The sequence below is a fragment of the Medicago truncatula genome, chromosome 3 (assembly GCF_003473485.1).
Source record: "Medicago truncatula cultivar Jemalong A17 chromosome 3, MtrunA17r5.0-ANR, whole genome shotgun sequence".
Lineage (NCBI taxonomy): Eukaryota > Viridiplantae > Streptophyta > Magnoliopsida > Fabales > Fabaceae > Medicago > Medicago truncatula.
Genome location: NC_053044.1, coordinates 8,512,350 through 8,539,473, shown reverse-complemented (window position 1 = coordinate 8,539,473; position 27,124 = coordinate 8,512,350). Strand labels below are relative to the sequence as shown.

The 27,124-nt window shown below is 33.2% G+C and overlaps 3 protein-coding genes across 3 annotated transcripts; all 3 read right to left on the bottom strand.

The window, feature by feature from the left end:
• Positions 1 to 370: 370 nt before the first annotated feature.
• Positions 371 to 1,288, bottom strand: LOC25488716 (protein PELPK1). Its single transcript, XM_013603658.3, has one exon. The coding sequence runs from the start codon at positions 1,200 to 1,202 to the stop codon at positions 648 to 650; it is 555 nt and encodes a 184-aa protein (XP_013459112.1). The 5' UTR covers positions 1,203 to 1,288; the 3' UTR covers positions 371 to 647.
• A 598-nt stretch (positions 1,289 to 1,886) lies between these two features.
• On the bottom strand, positions 1,887 to 6,235 carry LOC25488715 (protein SRG1). The gene is made up of 4 exons (XM_013603655.3): positions 5,905 to 6,235; positions 4,152 to 4,393; positions 3,342 to 3,666; positions 1,887 to 2,455 (listed from the first exon to the last, which is right to left on the bottom strand). The coding sequence occupies exons 1-4, from the start codon at positions 6,178 to 6,180 to the stop codon at positions 2,216 to 2,218; spliced, it is 1,083 nt and encodes a 360-aa protein (XP_013459109.1). The 5' UTR covers positions 6,181 to 6,235; the 3' UTR covers positions 1,887 to 2,215.
• Positions 6,236 to 24,579: 18,344 nt separating this feature from the next.
• LOC112420057 (uncharacterized) lies at positions 24,580 to 26,964 on the bottom strand. Its single transcript, XM_024778665.1, has 2 exons — positions 26,727 to 26,964; positions 24,580 to 25,040 (listed from the first exon to the last, which is right to left on the bottom strand). The coding sequence occupies exons 1-2, from the start codon at positions 26,962 to 26,964 to the stop codon at positions 24,580 to 24,582; spliced, it is 699 nt and encodes a 232-aa protein (XP_024634433.1).
• Between the last annotated feature and the right edge of the window lie 160 nt (positions 26,965 to 27,124).

The window sequence follows — 27,124 nt, the reverse complement described above, 5'->3', positions numbered from 1 at the left end:
TTGCTAATCCTGGCATTTTAACCCTGCAATTGTTAATCGTTTAAAATTTGGTCCTTGGAACAAATTAATCACTGCCACGTCACTAATTTGATGACGTGGCAATCACTGTCACACATGAAATTACAATTTTGCCCTTAAGAAGAGGACAAAATATTGAAGAAAGAATTGGAAACCCAGGGGTAAATTTGGAATTTCATGTGGCGTGGCAGTGATTAAGTGGGGAGAGGGACGAAATTTTAAATGATTAACAATTGCAGGGTTAAAATGCCAGGATTAGCAATTACAGGGACGAATTTTTAAATGCCGCCTAATTGCAAGGGCTAAACACATCAATAAGCCTAAATTCTATAAAGCAAAATAAAATTTCGTCTCATACAACATTAGAATTTGAAAATCCTTGATGTTTCTCACTAAAAGTACAATATGATTAAATTCAACAACATTTATACATAACGGATATGACCATCAACAAGCAGTAAGTAATATGTAATCTTAATAATTAAGGTTCAAGCTAAACCATAACAACCACTCCCATATGGTTGTTGTCTACAACATATAATACTGAATTGAAAATTTAGTATAGACTATATCACACCCATCTTACAAGATGAGCTTTAGACAATACAATGAAAGGAATTAGTTTAAACTTAAGGAGTAGTAGTTGGAACACCATTAGGAATTTCAGGAAATTTCGGTAACTCGGGTTTTGGCAATTCAGGGACATTAAATTTAGGTAGTTCAGGTTTTGGCAATTCAGGTACCTTAGGAATATATGGCTTGGGCAACTCAGGGACTTTAGGTAGCTCAAGTTTTGGCAATTCAGGGACTTTAGGTAGCTCGAGTTTTGGCAATTCAGGGAACTTAGGCAACTCGGGAAGTTTCGGCAACTCAGGGACTTTGGGAAACTCGGGTTTTGGCCATTCAGGAACATTAAACTTAGGTAGCTCAGGCTTTGGAAGTTCAGGTACCTTAGGTAATTCTGGCTTTGGCAATTCATGTACCTTAGGCAATTCTGGCTTAGGTAATTCAGGAATCTTAGGAAGCTCGGGCTTTGGTATAGGTGGAAAATCAAGTTTTGGAACCTCAGGTATGTTCGACTCTAGAAGATTGCGTGCCCCGACAACCATTGTAATACTCTTGGCTGACAGTATAGCTAGAATCATTAATGGAAAAATGATTTTTGATAAATTGATGTAAGCCATGGTTTAATCAAGCTGATGAGAGAAACCTCAGGAAGATATATTATAGTGGAGCTTTTTGCAATACCAATGATTTTGATATGCTTTTGATGTGTGTTTTGTATGTGTTGTATTGTATGTAGGTTTTTATAGATGAAATATTGCAACTAAAAAATGTGTAAGCAAGGGTGAGTTGGTGAGATTTGTGTACTTATAAGTATTGTTAGTTCAACTTCTTAAAACTTTATTCTTGTAAACAAAACAAAAATAGAACGTTATTGTTGGTTAACTAACTCATATCTGCATTGAAATTTGAAAGGCTGTGTTCTCAAAGAGAAAGCAATCTCAAAGGCAATGGAAAGCGTAACCAGCACATTTTTTAGGAGAGGATATGAACAAAAAGACGAATATATTAAACTTAACTTTTGTTTTAGGGCATTAAACTTAATTAATAAGTTAAAAAATCTAACAATAATTTGAATTCGATAACGTTTTAAAGAGTCAAATTTATCTGTAATTAACTCTATATTGAATACTATATATTAAAATTTGTTTGAAATCAATGAGATATTTTTCGTCATTAAATTAATTTTCCATGAGCTATATGTAGTAAAATTATCAAATTTTTGTAGATATTTTACATCAAATTATATCGAGTGAATAGTTATTTGAATCTTGCAAACATAGTGTCCTTGAACATTGCCCCTATAATCTGAAAAATAATTTTGTATCAAATTAATCCTCAGTTTAAAAATGACACGATACAATTTACATGACTTTTTCTTGATTAATATTCAAAAAGGATATAGCAGAAGAGTGGTAAAAATAAAAATGATGTGCAATCTATGAAGCACAGACACTAACATCAGATATTGACACGCCAACACCGCTAATAATTTGAGAAAATTATATAATTCAGTGTAATTATATGTGTCGGTGTCGTGTCGGTGTCGGACATGAGACATGTCCGACACCGGGACACGCTTAATCCGAAGAGTATCTGTGCTTCATAGTGTGCAATTAAACAACATCATTTATCATAATCTAATACTATCAATAAAGGATTCATCAAGCTTCCTATTGAAAAATCTATCAAAATACTCAGCATGTGTCATGTTCTTGTATACTTGTTGGTTTCCTTCAACAATTAATTTCTTAGCAGGTGCAATGTCCATAGAAGGGCTTGGATAGCAAAATGTCACTATTGTCAATCTTTCCTTCATTTTGTTTACTACAGCTCTGTGCTCTGGTGCTTTGTATATTCCATTGGTCATCACCTGCATAATGGAAGAGCATGCATCATCAAACTCATCATTTTGATTTTAAAAGTTTCCTTTTTGTGCCAATGTCTTTTTTATAAAATTGCATTGGTTAAAATTTTGTTTAAATTGAAGTAACTTTGGTCTAGCCAAGTCAATGCTTGATTCTTCTACGGCAAGCTATGAAGCATAAACACTCCTTGGATTAGGTGTGTCCCGGAGTCGGACACGCGTTTGTATTCGACACTGACACAACACCGACACCTATGATTACATTGAATCATGCCATTTTCTCAAATTATCATCAGTGTCGGCGTGTCTGTGTCTAGTGTTCGTGTTTGTGTCTGTGCTTCATAGACGGCAAAACACCCCATAATCACGTTTAAGTTGGTTAAATGTTTCCATTCTTAAAGCTAGGTTACTTGGAGTAAATTTTTCGAATCAACACAGTGTTGTCAAATGGCAGCGCTCGCTACAAGAAAAATCTGCATTACCGGCAGCCAAAAGCCCTTGGAAGTACAAAAAAAACTGCCGGTAATGCCAATGCATACTAGAGTTTGGACAAAGTATTATTGTTCCACGATACACAATTTAGTACAAAGTGCTGTCAAATTGCAGCTATACCGCCTAGTGTAGCGGAATTTGAACATCCACAATGGACAACATTGACTCAACTTCAAAACTAATTTTTTACATTTTTCAGAGGTATCAAAGCAAAATCAGTTAGGATTATACCAAAACCATGTTAGTCCAAAGAAAAATTACATTTCATATTCTCCGCTGTGCATATGCATATAATATCATAACCTTATTGCTTTATCTATTAAGTGAATAATAAATACAAACATGTAATGAATCACAACTTAAGGATTAATTTGCAGCTTATGAGTCAAAAAATACAAACCTCAATTATGTGGCCAATATTAGCAACAATGGCTCCTTCTATCGGTTGAACACCGACCCATTTTCCATCTTTGAGAAACTGCAGCCCTGGAAAATCACCGAAATCAACCAAGAGAGTGATCCCAGAATTGTCAGCATGAGGAATAATCCCGAGAACTCTTTCAGGCTCTGGACAAGGTGGATAGCAATTCATCCTTATATCATATAGTCCTTCACTGAAACTTTCTGATATCTTTGTATCCGTAAGTCCCAAAGCCAATGTAACGAAACTCATAATTGATATTGCTTCCTCCCTCATTTCTTCAGAATATTTTTCTAGTGTTTCCCTGATAATAATACATTGCTAAAAATGACCGTTACGAACATAACAAAAAGATTGTAACAAAAGTTTTCCAATGGAATCTCTTGCTGCAAAGAAACATGATAGCTTGTTATGAGAAGGATAGCTATAGAGATAAAACAGGTAAAATAGTTCTTAGAACTGAAATGGTGTCACCCTATATAACACTAGCACGTATACGGACATCACACACGACACATACACTGGTAATAATTTCAAGATATATAATTGATTTTACGTAAATACATGTGTCAGTGTCGGACACCGGACGCACTATCAATTTGAAGTAGCAGTGCCATATACACACTTTTTTTCCGACGAGATAACACCTCATGGACTAGTTTTATACCAAGTAATGAAGTTTTTGAATTAACAAAACCCCTCAATGTAATGCTTATTTTGATTTAATCATATTCAAAAACCCTTTGCTCAATGTGTTGGTCAGTTCAGCAATTCAATAATATAATATACCTGAACTCAGGAGGATTTTGAGGCCACAAATCCAATTTTCTGTTCTGAATAGGTAGAGATTTGAGGAAGATCATATCATTCCAATCTAGCTTTTGTTCCTCAGAGGTAACAAATGCTTGACCATACCCTTCAAGACTTCCTGGTTTCTGTGCCCATCTTTTTTTCTCATGTAAAGGAAGATCGAAAAATCTCTTAACTTGATTCCCCATATTCTTAAGGGATGAAACTCCATGGTTTACTATCTGCAGGAAAATGTTCAAAATGACAAATAGGCACAACTCTGACTAATGTTTTTTACTGTATTGAGAATATAAATCAATAAATTATCGATACATATGAACTAAATTTGCAAAATCAAAATGTAAAATAAAATATGAAGGTAAAAACTTCAGTTATAAATATAACAGATTACACAGCTTAATCCAATTTTTACAGTATAAAGAGAGTATCCTCGGCCTTGTCCATAACTACAGAGATTAATCTCTCTTGTCATAAATGATTGCACGGAAAAAAGAAGCTCTCCCTCAAGAGTTTTAATGTTGCTACATTCTAATGACTGAATTTGAATTAAGACTATTAAAACCAAATCATGTTATCCAATCACTATCGGGCTAGCTTGATCCATTTTAATTATCAATTTACCATAAACACAATACATATATAGGTATCAAAATATCCAAAGCAGAAAACAAAATTGGTGAACTTAGGGACGCCAAAGAATTGCTAATTGTACAGTACCTCATGAGCGACATCCTACCGTATAGGGGGTGCGGTTATGGTGCATGAGGAAATCCTTATGCACCCTGCATAAATCCAAAAATGGTTTTGGAGTACAACTCAAGGAAACCATTTCCACCGCAAAATGGTTTTGGCATAATTGGGTTGGGATTTATGCAGAGTGCTGGAAACCATTAAGTACATCTAATGGTTTTGAAGTATAACTCACAAAAACCATTTCTGGATTTATGCAGGGTGCATAAGGATTTCCTTATGCACCATAACCGCAGCCCCGTATAGGCAGGAGCTAGCCAAGTAGACATTGTTAACTCTCAAATCACCTTCACACTTCGGCCTTGAGGCTCGGGGCTGTATACAGTACAACAAGATTAGTATCCCAAAGACATACCACTCCGGTCACGGTCATAAGAAAATTATCCTTTTCCAAGTTTATTGAATAACTAGTTTATCTGGACTATATTATAAACTAAATACATCAGTTATTCAATGAACCTAAAAAATAAATATTTGCTTATAATAGTGACCGAAGGGAGTAGACATCAAGATGGACGACCGGCCTGGAGAGGTCAAGTGACTGGCCTGTCAAGACCAGGTGCTTACTGAGTATGCACACAACGGTTGAGTGTCGTGTCATTTCACCTGAGAGCTGGCTGACCTACCGACCTAAGATCCCAAAAGCACCGACTGACCCTAGGGCGCCATTCTCTCATCAGGCAGCCTCCTAGGTCAAGGCTAGACAAGAACTACATATGGCCTTGATTCCCCCTGTCAGTCTATACTATAGACCAGAACACTAACTAAGAATTTCAGAGTTGAACTCCACCTTAAACTAATATAATCCACTAATTTATTTTTGTATTTAACCCTCTAATTCTCATGAGAAACCTTGATAATCTAAAGTTCGTCCGGGATAATTAAAGACTAACCAAGATTTCTTTATAAAAACTAATGGCAAAAATTGCTGAATGGAATTTTTGCTACTATAAATAATTAGTAATTTCTTAATTTGTAGTACCTGAAAAACACCCCAATTTTTACAAGCAAGATGAAGCTTATGAAGCTCATCTTGTTGTGTATCAGCGTTGACCAACTTGGCTTTATCTATTAAAGGTATGGTAAGAGATGGATCAGAAGAAGGAAAGGTGCTGAAAACATCATCACCATCATCTCTTATGTACCTCTGTGGTACTTTTTGTGAACTTTTGAGTGATAGCTCTTGAACACTTGGAACTGAAAGTGATGATTCTAAGGTTTTTGATTCCATTGTTAAATTCTGTTCAAGCTTTGACATGTTTGATTGCACTTCTTGTTTTGTCAAAAGCTGATGTGCGGTCAAATGTAATATTTTACTCTTTTTTTTTTTTTTTTGACAAAGTAATATTTTAAATTTTACATTAAATGTCTAGCTATCTAATTTATAAATACAACAGTTTTATTTTTTCCTTAAAAAAAAAATTGAAGTGTCGAATATTGTTTTAGTCTATAAATATTTTGACTTTTTGTTTTAGTCTCTTAATTTGATCTTTTGCAAAAGATAATTCTACCATGCATGTGGTAAACATGAGTGCGAAAAAAAATCAAAAACTCGAATAATACACACGAGTTAACTTAAAGCAATGATCAAAAGTGGTGATGAAAAAGTTTTAGGAGAGTGAAAGTCGAAGAAATTTTTTAAGGGTCTAAAACAAAAAAGTTGTAATATTTATAAGGACTCTTCAAACAAATCCAACGTCCAATCTGCCACAAGATAGCCGAACCAAAGCCACCCACGTACCGACCTCATGAAACCATAAGACCGACGACCCAACTCGCGATACCGAATACGATGGCTTGAGAAACGAAACAATGTGCGAACGGACTCCGACAACAAGGGAAAACAAAACAATGCGCGAACGGGCTCCGATAACTTTTTTCCTTTTTTTGTTGTTGTTATAATTGATAAAAAAGAAGGAAAAAAAAAAAGTGACTCAGTAAATAACTCTCTCTTTCTCCCTTCCCCCTTAGTCCTGCAAAGTCATTTACAGCTTTTGATGTGAACAAATTATTGAGGATGACTCAGTTTTATCCAAATGATTTTATAGATGTGTCGAAAGTGGCGTCACACACTCAACTTAAGAATTGTATTACAAATGTTCTATGTGACCTAAAATTTGCTAAGTTGAAAGGGCTTTCAGATCTTTGTGCAAAACTTGTGGAAACAAATAAGTGCAAACAATGAGGTATGTTAGCACACTATTGTATGTTAGACTATTTGATCTGCGAATTTTTGTGTTTCTTACACAATCTCGACGAGAATAATATTTGTCGATTAAAAAAATTAGTTTGCATTATTATTTATTTGAAATTTTAGCTCCACATGTACCTAAAGTCTGGATAGCACACAAGACCAAATGTGAACAACCAACAGGGTATGTGGAACAAGAGTACACGAGTCAAAGGTGAACAACTAGCATGGTCCATGGCACAAATCTCCCATGAACAGGGCCGGCCCATAGCCCGTCGAGGCTGGGCGACGACACCGGGCCTCTAATTTTTTGGGGCCCAATTTTTTTTTATTTTTTATATGTAAGCCACGAAAATAATGGTTATATATCTATTAAAAGCGAATTAATTCAATCTGTACAGCTTGCTTTAGTGGCGTGGCCGCTTTTTGATGAGTGTGAGGTCATGTGTTTAAGACCCACAAAAGTGTGATTTTTAATATATTTTTTTTAAATAACTTATTTATTTTTTTGGGGCCCAGATTTTATTTTTTTTGCATCCCTTATAAAATTAAAACCGGACCTATGAATTTGTTAAGACGGCACTGCCCATGAACCAAACACTTGCGGTTTCCCTTCAAACGACTAAGAAACATAAGTATTTCTCAAAGGACTAAGATTGTCCTTCTAGAGCAATTGTCCGGGAAAAGATACAAGGGCCAAAACTCAAAAACTCCACTCTTAATTGACCCTTACACTTTTAGTCAGGTAAGTTCACTCCACACATGTACGCATATCGTCCCACACCACTCATTCATTTGAGCGTCGGAGCACGTGTTGGTACACCACCGCCATTCGTTATGAGAAGAATGCAGCAGACGATGACAATGTCCTACCAAAAGGTCATTCAAACGCCGCCATCAACCTAAAGATCTCAGGTCTTAAAGGATCGGATGTCAATTCCATTCATAATGGTTTCTATCTTTTATGTTTTCACTTTTTAAGATAAGATGATGAACGTTTTAGTTTCTTTCTAAAAAAATGCAGATATGGAAAAAGATATATGAAATGAATATGATTTGAGATGTTTTAAACATTAAATCCTGAGACCTTACGGTAAAAACGAGGGCCCAAGCGCGCACTAAAAGTTTTAGTTATATCAAAACCCTAAAATCAAAATGACATTGCAAACTCATTGTCTATCCTCTCTCTCTCTCTCCGACGGCAGCGGAAGGTTGTATTTCTTTCTGAGAAGTCAGTCGAGACGGTTCGTTCCGATCCATCCAACTTCATCGCCCATCTTCCTTTTTTTGATTAGTTTTTTTGTTTTTAATTAGGTTACATTTCTTGATTCTTCGAAACAAAAAACATGGTGAATGATACATAGGTTTTTTTTTGGAATACTTATTTATGACATTGTTTGATCCATGAAACCAACCCTATTTAGTGGGATAAGATTTGTTTGTTGTACTTATAACGAATATTTATTTACGAATATCTATTAACAAGAAGGTTTCATATAGCTTAATGAAAAAATATCATGAAGTTCACTTCATTCATTTTCTTGTTCTCAAAAAACAATGATGTCAAACCTTCGAAAATCTCCTTTCTATGTTTTTGTCTCATCGCGATCACTCAACCGCTCTCTGTGCTCTCCTTTTGCACAACTATCATTGTCATTTTAGGGAAGATAGCGTATACCGAATGGTTATAGAATATGCTTTCACACACACAATATCCAACACTTTAAAATCAATTACACTACTGCCAAATGCTTTCCGTCGTGCTTCTTTTCATCGCACACCTTAACGTCTCTTACTCTTACTGGTGTAGGTCTTTTGCTTCCCCATCACCGTGACCAAATATTTCCATATTCTCTCAAGTTCCCGGTATTAACCACTCTAATTCTAAAGCACGTTGCTTTTCGTCGCAATGATGATGGTTGTGTCGATCCCTTTTCTGCATTTAACATGTTGACTACTTTGATCATTGACGAATGTGTACTTGTGGATAATGCACAAAACCTTCGCATTTCAAATACCAAGCTTGTCAATTTAACTATATGTGTGTATAATTTCTTGTCTGGTTGTAATCCTAGAACTGCCGATTTCGAAATCTATTTTGGAATCAAGTTATATGCTCCAACACTTCATACATTTGATTTTTACGGAGGTCATTATATTCCGAAACTTTTTGGGAGCAAGACCGTTCTCTCTTCTATCAAACATGTAAATATTATTTAAGGCATTCTATGGAGCATAGCTTGAGGGAGAATCCATCAATTCTATTCAACTGGTTGGTTGATCTTGCTAATATCGAATCATTAACCATCACTAAACCTGCTCTTGAGGTACTTTATGTTGCAACATTGATGCTGCTTTTTCTATAATTATTTTATTAAAAACTCGACTTGCAACTAATCCTAATACTTCCCGATTGCTTAGGTTCTTTCCTGAAATTATGATTTATTGACGGTTGAGTTCCCTTCCTTGCGTAACTTGAAGTCACTGAAATTAAACCGGTTCGTACATCCTTCATTGTTGCCTGTCAAAGACTAAACTCACCTTCTGCAAAGGTTGACTTCACTTCAGGTGTTCTTACATGTGCTTCCAACAACTTTATAAAGATAGATTGTTTTGGTTTCGTAATTACTTTTTTTTTTCTCCATTTCTGTTTTTACAAAACCCTCCTTATTTAGAGAAACAAATGTGTGTCTACGGCGTATGCATGTTGATTTGTGCATCTTAAATCACACGTACAACTAGTTTGAGAATTAACAAACTTCGAGACAACTTTGAGATATGCTCTTGCTCCTTACTGTGTGTATGTGTGTTTCTTGAATCACAAGACAAAATACTTGTGCACAAAATAAATCATATGTGCTTAAATTTTCCCATTGATAGATATAATTATAATCTTGTGTCTAATTCCTTTGCATTTTTCTAGAATAGTCTTGTGAATTTATAGCTTTGACTGTCTGCAGAAAAAAACATGGTGAGGATACAAAAGTTTTTCAAAGAACATTGGAATCAAGAGAGTCCTCCAAGCATTGATGCATTGTTACAAGAATACTTTTGCTTAATTTTACTTGTTAGACTTATTTATGGATGTCTTTTGATCCATGTCACCGACCCGACTTAAAGGAATATGGTTTGGTTGTTTTTTGTTGTACCTGCTAGACTTGTCTATTTTCACTTTGAAAGTTGGACAAATGAATTTGTTCTAGTTTAAACTTGAGAAAAATTATAGACATAATTTATGCCTAACTTAGGTGAATCCAATATTTTTGGCTGTTACATTTATGAACATCATAAATATATTAAGCTCTCAAAAAAACATCATTATGCTCTCATAAATACAAACATTCCATCAGTGGTTCTACATAGTGTGATGCTCCAAGTTTGAGTTGTTTGTTACAAATGTTTCAAGTTAAGTCCTTAAACATTAAAGAAATTACTCATTCCCCCTAACTTTTTTTGACCAAATAGTATTATCTTATTTCATTAATCAAATTCAGAACGATACAAACTTTACCTCAAAGTTACAATGTAAAATTAAAATGCGCATAACAATAACAACAATGGTGCTGAAATCAGACACTCCATCACAATTTGCATAAATTGCATTACATAAAATCTAGGAATCCCCAACTTTGCTTAGAGAATATAAAATACATTATCGGAAGCCTGCTTCTCGTAATGCATTTTCACACAAATAACACTACGAGAAAAAAGATGATCCCGATAAAAAGACGAAAAACTTTTGAACATGGATCAAACCTTTTAAAAGAATGACCGCCATGTAGTCCAATTAAAATATTGAATCAAACCAAATTAACTCTTTGAATTTCATTCTGACTCGTCTCCGTATAAAAAGTATATTTGTCATCAGCTTAGTGATGATGTTTGCACTTCAATTAAGTCTCAAATTTTATTTCTTAACTATCACCATCATGTGAGTAGTTAATTTTTCTAGTGGAAGTTGAATAATGCTCTAATCCAACCCCCATTTTATCTCAACCTTCTACCATGAATAAAATGGCATGTGCTTCTCTCTGTTGCCATATCCAATTGGGTACACATTACATACCAACCATGCTAAGCCTCTTTTTCATTGCATGCAATCAAACTAGCTATTATTTTAAAAAGTAGTGCTATACTTGTTCCTTCTTTCCTAAAGATTATGTTCCTTAGGACCACAAATTTCTAGGCTCTCTTTTTTTTAAGCTACAAAATGGTCCCAATTTTTGTTTGTTTCTTCCATAACAACAACTAAGAAAACAATAAAATCCAAATTTGAAGTGACTCGACTATTTATATGTGGAGGAAAAAACATTTTGCAATCTCATTGGTGTGACATAGAAATTCCCAAAATGATGATGCTCTAAAATTTCTGTTATACCACATCTAAAATGATTAAATTGTTGTTAAGTTTTTCATTAAATTTAATGAAATGATACAAAATCCCCATTTATAGGTTTTGTCATACATACATACATATATATATATATATATATATATATATATATATATATATATATATATATATATATATCGGTACATTTTCATATATTTGTAGTTTTCTATGTAATATATTTTCATATATTTTTTAAACGATGATGAAACTGAATTTTGATACAATCCTTATGTCTCCAGTATGAATCAATGAAGATGACCACTAAATTGAAGGTCTCTTATGTGTTTCAAGCAAGTATTGTTAGCTATAAATGCATATTGCTTTGAAGAGACAATAATTGGTCCTCTCAAATTTGTGATTTGTCGATACCCCGCATTCATATGAGTCGTTCGATGGCAAATTTACTCAACATTCATCACCATTCTCATATCATCTTAGTTGAGAGGACCATTCAATTGGCTCTTCAAATCACAAAGTGTAATATTATCATTGTTTGTATACAAATTTGATTTATCGCTGTTATAGCAAGCATCAACTAGGTAATGTTTGATGCATCTATTATTGAGTAATGAATTATTATTTTTCTATGGTTTCAAGTAATGTATTTAATATTTATGATGCTAATAGATTGCTAGAATGCGACAGCCAAAAATATTTGAATCACCTAAGCTATGCATAAATTATGTATACAAACAATGATAATATTACACTTTATGATTTGAAGGTCCTCTGAACTATGGTGATATGAGAATGGTGATGAATTTGAGTATATATGCCATAGATCATCAACTCAGATGAACGTGTTTGGATCACCAAAATGAAACTTCAAAACAAAGACGATGTGCGAATCAAGTTCTCTATTTTCACTCAGTATAGTTTCAAGAGACTAATTGAGTTAACATTATCTTGATAAGATATGTTCATTTCAATGAAACAAGTCTAATCATCTAAAGACATTCGAAGAAATTGTGACGTGCATGGTTGAGCTTGATGAATAAAGCACATCATTTTATGAGAGTCCAACTAACTTCACAAAAAAAATGAAATACAAGGGACGCAAAACTAAAAAAGTATATCCAAATTTTGGCCCAAAACGAACAAAGCATATTGGCCCAACTCACCGGTTAACCCATGAAGATTGTTGTTCCCACATCAAAGGGTGCTAAAAAACACCGGAAAAATACCAATATAACCTCATCGGCAATTAACTGCCGATGAGTTTTAACCGACGACAGTTAACTGCCGATGGAATTCGGGATTAAAATTGTCATTTACCGGTGTTTCTTAATATTGCTTGGAGTGTTGACAACAATCTTCTAACCCATTGTATTTCTTCCTGATTTGGTCCTATGAAACGTAGATTTGCCATCAAATACTCCACTAATAATAATGGTTGCAATTCAATTGAGTCTCAAATCCATTTTATTTTTTCCAATATCTTCTTAACTATCAACATCTTTATCTTCATGTGAGTAGCTACTACCTAGTTTCTAATGAAGTTGAATACAATGGCATGTGATTCTCTTTGTTGACAAATCCATCCAATTGGGATACATATTACACACCAACCATACTAGGCCTCTATTTTATGCTCATATTGCAATCAAACAATTATTTTAAAAAGTAGTGCTATACTTATTCCTTCTTTTCTAAAGAATATGTTCCTTAGGAGTTAGGACCACAGATTTCTAGGCTCTCTTTTCTAAGCTACAAAATGGTCCCAATCTTTCTTTGTTTCTCCCACAGCAACTAAAAAAACAATAAAATCCAAATTAGAAGTGACTCAACTATAGTATATATATGTGAACAAACAAACCTTTTGCAATTTATTTGGTGTGATATAGAGATAAAGAAATTTCCAAACTGATGATTGTGTAAAATTGTAAATTTTCTTTGTTATAATACATTTTAAAAATTTCATTCAAATACTGTTACAAAAATCGTTCAGTTTTATATTGAAAGAAATGCTTGTTGAATTTTTCATTAAATTTAATGAAATGGTACCAAACCCCATTTGTAGGTTTCTTAATATTATTGTTTTTATGTATTGTCATTTTTCGCTACCAATTACACAGGAAACAAAATTTCTTGTTCATTAAAAAACTAATATATGCCCATTCCTTGTTTTCCAAGGGATTTGAACATGTTGTTAGGGACCATGAATTTCTTGGCTACTTTTTTTGAGCTACAAAATATTGTCAAATGCCTTGATGAGAGTGAGGCCGCATACCCCCTCGTTGAAGTCCACGAGGGCATATTCAGACAACACTTGGGAGGACGAGCTTTAGCTAAGAAGGTCCTCAGGAAAGGATACTATTGGCCAACCATGACCCACAATGCCATGGAATTCGTTAAGAAATGCGAACAATATCAGAGGCATGGTGACGTTTATGTTGCCCCCTGAACTCACCACATTGACATCACCATGGCCCTTCTCAAAATTGGGCATGGACGTTTTAGGGCCCTTCCCCATGCACTAAGCCAACTAAAGTTTCTAATTGTTGGTTTCGGCTATTGCACAAAATGGATCGAAATCGAGCCCCTGGTTAGGATTACGCCAGCGAACTTCATTAGGTTCTTCAAGAAAACTATCTTGGCCCGCTATAAGATCCCACAAATCGTCCTCATGGACAATGGCCCCAACTTATAGATAAGAGAATCAAACAGCAACCCACTTGGGTTGGTTTGATGGTGTTGGTTTAGGACCTTGAAATGTGCTCCTTTTCTCATATTCGATTCTTCTAAATGTCAATTTCGGTAGGCTACTTTAGTTTCAAAAAATAAAAAAGAAAATGAAGCAGCTCCTTGAAGTTACTATATTTAGATTAGATTTAGATTTAAATGATGATTCCGTATAACTTCACAAATTTCCCGCTTAATTAAAAACAAAGATTAATTCCAAAATCCTGGGTGGCCCGTAGTAGAGTTTTTTCTTATTTGGATTTGGATTTGGATTGGATAAACATATTAGTCACAATAAGAGAGTAAAAATGGGTTCATCATCAATTTCAAACCAATTTTCAACAGTTTTATAAATTTTAGATCTAATTTTCTTATATGTCATAAATCATTTGTAGGGTACAATCTAACGTTTTAGAAAGTCTGACATCCATTGTAATTTATTTCGCAAATGTAAGACCATTTAATAGGAAATAAAAAAATCCCGGAAAAAAAAAGTCATAAAAAATCAAAAACTAATCAATTTAAAAAAATAGGACATATAGTCATAGTACATTATTGTTGACGTTGTTCATTACTCAAACAATTAAAGTGAAAGAAGTTGAATAAAAAACTAATAGATTTATCCACAAATTCTAACTTAACTAATAAAAGTATTAAAATTGTTAGGTCGTACGTCATGACAGTTTGTCCACATATCCTAACTTAATTAATAAAAATGTTAAAATTGTTAAATTGTACGTAATGATCAGGGTTTGAACTCTGATTCCACCACTTAGGTGTGTAAATTTTCAATAACTACTATCATTACGTCGTTCGACTATCTATCAGAGAAGGGGGGAATAATGAATTCAACTTTATTTGCATCCGCTTTACTTCAAATGCAAGCATGGTAAACTATTCCATGATTTCCATTTCACTTCACAGCCTTACAAAAGTAAAAGATAAAGTAAAATTTCATTTTCCCCCCTAGGGCATGCACCTGAATTGGCCTTCAAGATTCCTTTCTTTTTGTTTCTATATTACACAATCTGATATGCTTTTTTGAAACTATATATAGCATATAGTTCCTTTACCCTTTCTCTCTATTTAATCCATCATGATTACTTTTACGGTTTTGATTGGATATAAAGCCAATTCTAATATGGGTTTAGATTCAACCTTTGCATATAATCATCTAGTGCTAATTTGAGGTTATTATAATCTATCTATAATGTATAAGTATATACACATGATAATTATTGGTAGGGTATGATTTCCAAAAAGGTAAGGAATAATGTGCCAATCAAATTGGTGAGTTGTGAGCAATGTTTCCTATGAATAGCATGGATTAGTAATGATTTGATTAGGTAAGTTGGTCTTGCCTTATTGAGTCCGGCACATCACATGTGACTTCCTTTTTTTTTCTTTAAGGGTGTGGGGTTACATTGTTATAGCTTCTATGTCTCCATATATTTCACTATCACTTTCAATTAATTGTTTGTAGATAAGTTGATGAGGTTGTGTGTGATTTATATGCATACAAAATTAATGGAGTAATTCAATTGGATGGATACATACCATATATTATTTGGATTCGGTACTGAGCATTTCCCGCATTCACATATTTATGGCGCGTTTGATTTGCTAAATGTTATGTACTAGACAGAATAGTACAACGTAAGACAGAATAACACATGATAAATTTTTAGTCTTATGGGATTTTTGGTGGAGAAATTTTTGTATTTTAGATACTTTATACATGGACAAAAAGTTATGTTGTAGTTTACTGAGAGAAAAAATTTCTGCTCTTGTCATATCTCTTATCTTCAATTTGCCTTGTCTCATAAACAGTTTTACATATCAACCGCTGTACAACTTGAATTGTTCGATCATATCCTTTATTTTTTAGCAGATCAAATGAGTGTAGATAGTTGTTTGATCAAGATCAAACAACCAGATCCAGGCTTATTTTTTTAATAATCAAATAGAGAATAAAATTTGCATTGTTTTTTTTGGACCCTTTAATCTTATTGAACAACCATTGACCTTTGGAATGCTTGATTATAGAGAATACTGAAAAATCAAGAATCTAAATTCCATATATAATATGAGTTGTGATATTTGGAAAAACAAAATTTAACAACTATTAGGACACCATAAATAAAAATACACACAACAATTGTTAATTTGATCAAATAAGAAAGAAAAAATTATTATTAAAATGAAAACCATATAATAGTACGCTGCGTGACCACTTTTTAATTGTCAAAATCATATGAAAACATATATACTATATGGGAATATGGTTTTCCTCATGGTTGCATGTGTTAAAAGTTAGTCTACTTTGGACCATTCTAAGATTCGATTACATATTAAATTTTTATAATTGAAAAATTTAAGAATCAAGAGTAGAAACAAACAAACTAGTGAGGATGAAAAGCACAATGCAACGCATTACATGTAGGAAGAATTTGGAATGTATTGTGAATAGGTTAGGGAGCCATGTGCTTTGAGAAATCTGACACAGATGGAACACTCAATTTCCTCAAGAATAACGAACTTTTTCATCACTTATTCTCTAGGGGGTACCTTCAATTACAATCTAGACAATGCATTAGTACCTCAATTTTACTTGTATTATACGTTATCAAGAAGATTGCATTTGGGGTTCAGTGTTTCGTTGACACTATCTGTTGATGATTTTATTAAAATAAAAAAACTTAATAGCCAGTTTTAACTCCCTAACTTTTTCAAAGTTGCGACTTTAGCCCCATAAGAAAAAAATACAAAATCGTCCCCTAAGTTTTGCATATGTGGTAGTTTTGGCCTCCAAGACCAATTTTAACTCGGTCTACGCTGACGTGACATCCTAAATGAGGTACCACATGTTATTTTTTATTTTTTTTTACTAAAAATTGGCTTTGGGGGGCCAAAACTGCTACAGTTGCAAAACGTAGGGGGCGGTTTTGTAATTTTTTTCCTTAGCAAAAACTGCTATTAAACCAAATAAAATAAAATAAATAAATATTGTAAATAAAAAAAGAGTGAATCAGTATATACGTTAGTTTATTGATTATATGTTTTTCAATTACTATGATTGTGAGAACCTTGTAAACGGTTTCTTTTCTTTCTTACCGTTTGTTAGACAAAGCATTTTAATGGTGATTATCATCCTTAAAGTTTGACCAATGATCGGTGAAGATTTTTCTTATATGATCTTTGTAAAAGTTTTGAAGTGAATATGAATTCTTTTAGTGGTGAGGTCTTATGGTAGACACAGAAAGAAAATTAAACCGTTAAGTACATATGATAAAGGATAAGCAAAATTTGGGTTCTTAATTTTTCTTTGAACTAGTTAAAAACCTTGTGAATACTGTATTTTTTAAAATCCTTGTTATATGTTTGAATATGTTTAGAGCATTACCATTTCTAAGTTCTTCCCATTCCCCTAGGGGTAAATTCCTTGGAAAAGACGCTTGAGCAGCCAACCTTCTTGCCCAAGGCTAGGAGATCGGAAGCCTCAATTCAAGTTGGGCAGCAGCTTTTAGAAGTTTATTTATGACTAAAACTAATTAGTTTCTACTGTTTTCAACAATGTTAATGTGAATGGTGAGATGTTTTGCATAACATATATCAATTTTTATTTTGAAGGATAAGAATATTTTTGGTGATATGATAGGAGATGTCACATATTTTTGTTGAATCAATGTCAAAGCTGCAGATTCTTAACTCAAAGCTACGAACGGTTGGAATTTTTACGCGCGAAATGGCAAAAATACAAAATTGGAAAAATTTGTGTTGTCAGGGTGGCACGACCGTGCCTATACTTGGCACGACTCGTGCTAACCCTTTTGCCAGAAACTTCAAATTTAGTGTTTTTCAGCCTTTTTCACCTTTTGTTTTAAATTGGCTTTTTCTGTATACATGAAAGTTTTAGATAAATATGTTAGCTTTCTAATGGCTTGGGTTTGACTTAAAAATGATTTCTAGATTTTGAGTTATGATGAAAATACTACAAGTAGGTTTTGGTGCAATTTAACGAAAATTTAGCATAACTATTTTTAAGTCAACCCAAAACTTATGGTTTGGTCCCAAACTTCAAAACTTGATTACTAGGAGTTTAATTAGGATGTGTAAGAGTCATTAACCTATGAGTTGATGGATCAACTTGGTTTGTTTTGAAAATGTATTGGTTTTGCAAAATGAAGGAAAATGAGACGAACTTAGGTGAATTTTGGAATTTGTCGGAATTAGCCTATGAAACGTATATGTATATGCTACTGCACTCATATGTGATTTGTGTATATACTCGATTAAGGCATTTGAATTTGTTTACTTTGGTTGGAAGAATTTGTCGAAAAATGCTAGTTTTTCATAAACTTAAACGAACTTTGTCAAACTAATGTTTTATGGTCGGATAACTAGTAGGAGACTTTGAATTCATGTTAGTATGATTTAATGTGAACGAATTGTTAAGGATTGAGTGTTTAAATTGATGGATGTCGTGATGTGGCTAAATGTTTGTCTTTATCTGAAATGTGAATTTGAAACTTTATTGTTTCTTTGAGGTGTTAAATGTTGTTGATAATTATGATGTTGATTCTTTTGATGATTTCGTGGTGACTCTTGTTGAATATGAATTGTGAATTATGAGGTGAAGGTGTTTCTTTGGGTGATGACTATTTGATGAATGTTTGGTGATAAACATGATTTTGTTTTGGTGTTGATTGTGATGATGACTTGTTGATTGTATGGATGTAAGTATTTGATAATGCAATTGTTGGTGAATAACATAAATGCGGGTTGATTATTATGTTATGTATGTGAAGTTGAATTGTGCATTGTCGAGTCCCTACTTGAAGTCCATGCATTCATAGTCATGTGAGGTGATTTGAAGTATGTAATTATACGGGTTGACAATTACATAGCTTTTGCATGACATAAATGCGAGTTGAATTATTATGTCTGTTGATTCATTAACGATAAAATTATCTCCGGAATCCAATGGTACCACATGCATCTAGAAGATTCTAGAACATTGCATGAATTCATTATTTGGTGAGTCATATCATAATTGAATATGTGACTAGGTGAATTTGTGCATTGGTGAAATTTTGTGAATGTTGTGATTATGTGAATTGGTGTATATGTGCGTTGGTGGATTTTGTTTATGGTTGTGAATATTTGAATCAGACTCTAATTGTGTGTCTCACTTGCTTGTGCTTATACACTTGATGAATATATTTGTTGATAACTATTTGGTAATAGTAATGAGGTGAGAATTATATATATATATATATATATATATATATATATATATATATATATATATATGATTTGGTGATTCCTTTGATAATGATGATTTCTTTGCCTACATTTTGAAATGATGAATTGTATTTGTTGAGTTGATTAGGCAAGAGTTTAAGTAATTTACATGATTGATGTTTTTAAGTGAGGAGCTTATGTTGATGATTTGATTAGAGGTTGAATATGCTTGTTATGCTATCATAAAAGTGTGATAACATGATGTGTATGAAATGGGGGATAATATTCATGTGAAGTTAGTATTCTAGGAATGTTGGGTATGTATATTCGATATGCATGAATCCTTGAATGGTTATGTTTGATTATGTTTAATTGTGAAATATGAACTAACCCCAAGTAGTCATTTGGTTGACCGCATTCCTTATCCGTATGGATGGGTAGACGACGTGCAAGATTAGTTGCTTTCTCTTGGTGAATATGCTATGTTGTAGTTCCTAGGGCTCTGATTAGGTGTCGGTCCTAGATGTTTCATTATTATATATTTGTTAGTGATTTTTGAGACTATGTAGTGATATGAGTTGTATGATGACATGGCTTCTTGGTGAGTTATTATATTATGGTAGATTGTTGTGATGATTATTTTTATTTGATGAAGAGATGTTATTGTTACTCTGCTGTGATGTTTGAGAAAATTATTTATTCATGTTGAATTATTCGAAGAAGTGACATCTAGATCCTTGTATAATTTATATTATCTGCGTGAGTATCGCTTTAAGAGTTTAGGATGTTACATTAAGATCATACATGTATACCAAACATAAAAAGTTACCAACATAAAGCATACATGTGTAAAATAAATACCTTGGGGTTATTTGACCCTAACATGTTTGAGAACAATGTAAATTTATTGAGCATCATCTGAGGCAGCTAACCCGTCACAAAATTGCTTTGCATAGTCATCTCAAAGGCAAACATGAAGCATGTTGGCACTAAAACCCAAAATAGGTGAGAGCATCAGAAGTCTAACACAATATGCATTATAATGAACATATATATGAACTATTAAAAGAAATAGATTGTTATACTTGGTATCTTTGAGGAAATAGATTGTTATACTTGGTATCTTTAAGAAGAAAAGTGATTGATCATATCATTAATCCACTTTTGTTTGTAGAAGTTACATCATGAAAAGCTCCAATGACGTCTGATATAAAGGTGAAAAACGAGCAAAGTAAATAATTGAGGTCAAGTTTAAAGAAGGGGTCAGTTTCGCCAAGAAATCAACCAACAATCAAGTTAGTTCTATATTTCCCTGCAAGTATTTCTTCAAAACTCTTGAAATGGAGATATGCCATAGGAATATTCGGAAAATCTTCAGAAGTGATGACGATAGCACCTGTGGCAATAAGTCGATATTGATGACTAGATGCTTTTACTACAATATCCTTATTATTGAGCTTGAAGTTTCCATTTCATAAGTTTTGCTATACATCAGATTTGGCTTAAACTCTGCAATGACTTCCTTAGGCAACGTAAGGTGAATTGTATCCCTCTACATAATTCACAAATAGTTTAACATAGACATATAAGATGGGTAAAGTCAAAATCAAAAAGTGATATTTAGATGCAAACATGTGCATCCATAATCACCATTTCAACATGCTCTGACTTGAACTTCTTGGCCACAGAACACGTATCAACAAATTTGATTTGGTTCAGTGTTCTTTATTGAACATGTGTTTATCACATTGATTTGCTAAAACATTGAAACAGGAAGAGGAAATCAAAATGTCGCAGTTTAAAAATGTTGTTATTACAAGCATGTGAAATCAATGTTGCATTTTTGAAATCATAAGTGAAAATAAGAAATAAAAACAGAGAATTTTTTTGAACCCTTTGATTGTGAATTCTTCAGGTAGCCGCAGTTTAAAAATGTTATTATTACATATATATGAAATCAATGTGCCATTTTTATAATCAGAAGTGAAAATAAGAAATAAAAATATAGAAGATTTTCTCAAACCCTTAGGTTGTGAATTCTTCAAGTAGAAACCAAAATTTCACAATTTAAAAATATTGTTATAATAGGCATGTGAAGTCAATGTGGCATTTTTGTAATCAGAAGAGAAAATCAGAAATAAGGATAGAGAAGATGTTAGTATGACCCTTAAGTTGTGAATTCTTTAAGTAGGTGATGTTCTTATTCATAAACCAAAGAATCAGTTTTTGAACCGGTTAAATCAGTACCATAAAACCAAGTAGTTTTTTTTAAATGGTTTAAGAATCAGTTCAGAAGCAATTCAGCTTGTAAATTAAAAACCTCCAAATCAATTTCTTAATATCGTTTGGTTTGAAATTCAACTCAAAATTCAATGAATATATTTTCAATTGCTAAAACATTGTAACAGGAAGAGGAATCCAAAATGTCGCACCTTAAAAATGTTGTTATTACATCCATGGGAGTTTAGCAATAAGACATTTGACAAAATATTAAGCCACAAAGGTTCATTGATACCAGTATAAAAGAAACATGTCATTTGACAAAATTTTACTACAACAAAGGTTCAAGGATAAATTACAAGCATTTGGTAAAACATATATCCATCAAAGAGGAAAAAATGCAGGTAAACAAAAATGTGCTTATTACCGGTTTTTGTTAAAACATATATTCATATATCCATGAAAAAGGAAAAAATGCAGCAAGCTAAAAATGTGTTTATCACATTCATTTTCTAAAACATAAGTTCATCAACTCTTTGTAAATCAAAGACATTGAATAATTTTTCATTCAAATGCAGTTATACTATAGGAATACAACCTTCTACATCTGACATTTATTCAACACAAATAGAAAATTTAAGCGTTTGAGACAACCATTTTCTTTGAATAATTTTTTCAATCAAATGTCAGTTATTCACAAACAAATTATTCATCCAAAAGTGTCTTAAACACCCAATATGTGGAACAAAAACCTATGATTCATCGAACCCAAGATCAACAATAATGCCAGAAGTTAAAATAACAGTTGTATTAGGGCTTTTGCAACCCCCAAAATTCAATCACCACTCTGAACCTAAACAATCATGCACTGCCTTTATAACCAAACAAAATTTACATCAATCAACTTTTCAAGTTAATAGATAAAATAGTTGTAATGCTTTTATGTAAATTTTTAAGTATAATACCAAAAATTAAAATAGCAGTTGTGTTAATGCTTTTACATCTCCCAAAATTCAATCACCAAAATGCACATGCATGTATTTCTTTAGGTCACAAAAACAAAGTCCAAAATGCAAAACCAGAATTGCAACACCAGAATCGCAACACCAAACATGCAAAGGTGATACCTTTAGGTCAAAAAAAGCATCTTTCTGCAAAGAAAATATTTTTCTACAAAAATGCAACAAAACAATCTTTCCTTTGAAATCCAATCAAAAAAAAATCAAAGCTTTAACATGAAATCAAAAGGAAAAACAGAAAATCTTAGAAATTGTGGTTGGGCCTAACACAACCCCACAAAACCGGCTTGTGAGGTGAGGATTGCACCCACTTATAAACAAATTTTCAGGCCAACTTCTAACCGATGTGGGACTCTTAACACACCCCCTCATGCTTAGGATTGCACATCTGAAGCGTGAACATAAATGACGGGTGGCCCGATAACGGAAACCTGATAACAGGTGGGTATACTGGTGTATTTAATTGATATGAAAGTAGGGAATATATACAAGGTTTACTCCATGATTATAGGAGATAAAAAATGAAAACATAACTACAAGAAATAAATGGAAAGATATACAAGGATATGAGTCAACTATAATTTGAATTCCAAATTACAGCAAATCCCTAAAACTAGTCAATTCAATTAATTCCAACATCCCCTCTCAAGTTGGTGCATGATTATCACACATACCCAACTTGTCAAGAGAACCAGCAAGAGTCCTGGAGGTTACTGCCTTAGTAAGCATATCAGCAAGTTGTTGTTCTGATTTTACAAACGGAAATTCAATAATACCAGCTTCAATCTTTTCTCTGATGAAATGCCTATCAATTTCCACGTGTTTTGTGCGATCATGTTGGACAGGGTTATGAGCAATCTCTATGGCAGATTTATTGTCACAGTAAAGCTTCATTGCATCCTCTTGTTCACATTCAAGATCCTTTAAAAGGTTTTTAATCCATAGCAGTTCAACTCTACTATTATTTATAGGAAAAGGAGCATCAACTCTACTATTATTTATAGAAAAAGAAACACGGTGGCTTTTTGCCATTACACAAGTTTCACATTTAAAATCAGAGATATCACAACGACTAAACAATGAAGGAAACAATCTCTTGAGATAACTAAAAGATGGGTGTCCTAATCGCTTATGCCATTGTCAAATATCTTCTATATTTCTAGCTTGTAATCCATCGCTCATAGAGTGAACTAGTGTTTTTTCTTTGGGATGTTGAGAGTTACCTTCAAGATAGTATAATCCTTCTCTTTTTTTACCACTGCCAATCTCCTCCTTTGTATGAACATTCTGCAAAATACAATGTGTGGGAAAGAACAAGAAGGCACAATTAAGGGACTCAGTTAGTTGGCTAACAGAGAGAAGATTGCAATTGAGAGAGGGAACAAAGAGAACATCATAAAGGGATAATGATGGTGAAATTGACACTGTACCAATACCCATAACATGGGAAGCAACGCCATTAGCATTTATAATGACTCGAACAGGATTATTAGAGGATAAATGTGTAAACATATATTTATTACAAGTCATATGATGAGTTGCACCAGTATCAATTATCCATTCATTACCACAAGTAACAACAGAAAAACAACAAGCAGATTGAGATTTACCTGACTTAGCAACAAATCCAGAAGCACCGGTAGTATTGTTATTGAGAGCATCCTCCGTTTTCCCTTTTGGGTGCCATTGAGGATAACCATGTATCTTAAAACAAGTATATGCGGTATGGTTGTTTCCATTACCGTGTGTACATTTGCGGTTTCCTTTATTGGAATTAAATGGCTTTTTCATAGCCATTGCAGCACCTTCACTTTGTGTTGTACAAAGCATGTCTTCTTGGCGATTCGCCCCAACACAGACATTTGCATACACAGTTTGTATACCTGGTAGTGGTATGGTTGCAAGAATTCAACCACGTACCCCATCCAAGTGTGAATCAAGTCCTGCTAGGAATATGTATACACGTTGCGCATTCAGTTTGTTGGTATATGTCTCAACATCTTTATTGCACACCATGGTACAATCTTCAATCGCATCAATTTCCTGCCACAGTTTCTGTAATTTTGCAAAGTAAGTAACAACGGATCCACCATCTTGTTTAATAGATATTACCTCACAATAAAGCTGATATGCCTTTGATGCATCTTGATTGACAAAGTAAGTCTCCTTGACCGATTCCCAGATCTTCTTGGGTGTAGGTAACCGGATGAAAAGCGACTTAACATCTTTTGTCATTGCATCCAGAAGCCAAGACTTGACCAAACAATTCTCATCTTCCCAAGTTTCATATTCATCAGAGGTTTTCGTTGCAGGTGCGACCTTCTTTCCAGAGATGTAACCCCAATGCTTACGACCTCTGATCTTGTTTTCTGCATTTAGAGCCCATTATGTATAGTTTGTGCCATCAAGACGTTCAGGTGTGAGGGATGAATACAAATCATGTGTATGTGGAGCATAATTTGATTTTTGAGCATAATCTGATTTATCTGATCCATTCACCATTTTCTTACTCAGAAGCTAATCTCCAATTCCTAGAAATGAAAGGTAATTGGAGTCGGCTCTGATACCATGTAAAAGAAAAGGGTATACTAGTGTATTTCATTGATATGAAAGTAGGGAATATATACAAGGTTTCCTCCATGATTATAGGAGATAAAAAATGAAAACATAACTACAAGAAATAAATGGAAAGATATACAAGGATATGAGTCAACTATAATTTGAATTCCAAATTACAGCAAAACCCTAAAACTAGTCAATTCAATTAATTCCAACAGAAAATACACCCCAAAATGCAGAAAACTCATTCAATATAAACTACACATGCTCTCAGATCGATGAAAACAATACAAACGGTACCAGTGATGAAGAAGAAACTGAAACAATGTTTTTGGATGAAATAGCTCTCCAGGTACGATGGATGATGAAGTAGGTGTATTATGGGAGAGAAATATTGGGAATGCTACATATAAATAGACCAAATACTGAAGAGGTGACACTCGCCCAAATTTTAAAGACTTATTGGATTACCAAATTGCCCCTCCTAAGGGCATAATTGGAGATTCATATGACATGTATTTTAATAGATAGTTAGTAGATACTGAGCAGTAAGAAAATATATTTTAGAGTGTTAGTTTGGTGAGTTCTCCTTGTGCAGAAAGTGATCATACTTAAAAATTGAAGCTTTCAATATTATAAAAATTCCTCCAAAAATATTAGATTTTTTTTTAATAAAACATGAATTACATTTGAATTTTTATGTTTTTGGCCATTAAAAATTGATATTTAATTCATGTTTTGTTAAAAAATTATAACTTTTTTGAGAGATATTTTTATAATGTATTATACATTCCTGCAAATACTCATTTAAAAATTAGAGAGTGCACATGATCTCATTTAAAAGTAAAGATTAAATGTGGCTATGAGAAATTTTTGAGAGACTAAAAATCGAAGATAAATTTTAGTGTGACTAAAACAAAGCGTTATAATATTTATACAAGGATCAAGAACATATCTAATCCAAAATAATAAATAGATAATTAACATTATATTTTCCTTAAAAAAAACATTAGATTTCCGTTTACATGAATTTTTTCGAGTAAATAGGCAATTACCCCCCTGAAATTAACAAAACCTTAAATATCCCTCTGAAATTGCACAACTTTAATCAATTTACCTCCTCCGTCAAATTCTTCTGTTAGTCAACATGGCGTTTTGCAAACACCCCCTTAAAGTTTTGCACTTATGTACAAATTGCCCCTTGAACTTGAAAATTTATATATATTTTTTTTCTTATCTTAACTTAAAAGATATTAAAGACAAATAATTAATTAACCGTTAGTTTTAACTAATCTTGCAATATCTCACACTTATACATAAAAAACATACACATAAAGAAAAGGAAATATAACAGCAGATGAAATAATATACTCATGTGCATTTATGGTCATTTGGCAGCCACAAGTTACTCTATCTTGGAGCAATTTAATGCAAAACAAAGTTAAGTAGATATTAAGTCATGATACTTATAATTGTTCTAAACTCAAAATTCATACCAACCTTAACCTGTGATCTCTTTAATGTAATTTCAGATGAATGTCCTAAAACTTGAGATATTTTGAATTGGTTATTCTCATCATCATCATCTACTTCACCTCCATCTTCCTCCATTGATACATATAATCCCATTCTCATCATCATCAACTTGGCCTGCATCTTCTCCATGGATACACTCGTAGGCATTATAATCTCCATGTCTCCCATTGTTGTGTTCACCTCCTTACTCGAAGCCATGTTGTTGGCAAATGTCCTTGTGATATCACCATAATCATCTTGAATGTATATCAATTCAAGATACACATCTAAACGATCTAAATGTTAATTATAATATTGGATTGTAATATTGTAGAGTTTAAAGTATTAAAGTTAACTGTTAACTGTTTATCTTTGATAT

Excerpts from the sequence above, each read along its gene's own strand:
- LOC25488716 (XM_013603658.3), bottom strand. The coding sequence starts at position 1,202 with ATGGCTTACATCAATTTATCAAAAATCATTTTTCCATTAATGATTCTA.
- LOC25488715 (XM_013603655.3), bottom strand. The coding sequence starts at position 6,180 with ATGTCAAAGCTTGAACAGAATTTAACAATGGAATCAAAAACCTTAGAA. Across the intron at positions 3,667-4,151 it reads CAAAATCCTCCTGAGTTCAG|GGAAACACTAGAAAAATATT; the intron begins GTATATTATATT and ends TATTATTATCAG. Across the intron at positions 2,456-3,341 it reads ATATTGGCCACATAATTGAG|GTGATGACCAATGGAATATA; the intron begins GTTTGTATTTTT and ends TCCATTATGCAG.
- LOC112420057 (XM_024778665.1), bottom strand. The coding sequence starts at position 26,964 with ATGGCTTCGAGTAAGGAGGTGAACACAACAATGGGAGACATGGAGATT. Across the intron at positions 25,041-26,726 it reads GAGATCACAGGTTAAGGTTG|AAAACAAGATCAGAGGTCGT; the intron begins GTATGAATTTTG and ends CTCTAAATGCAG.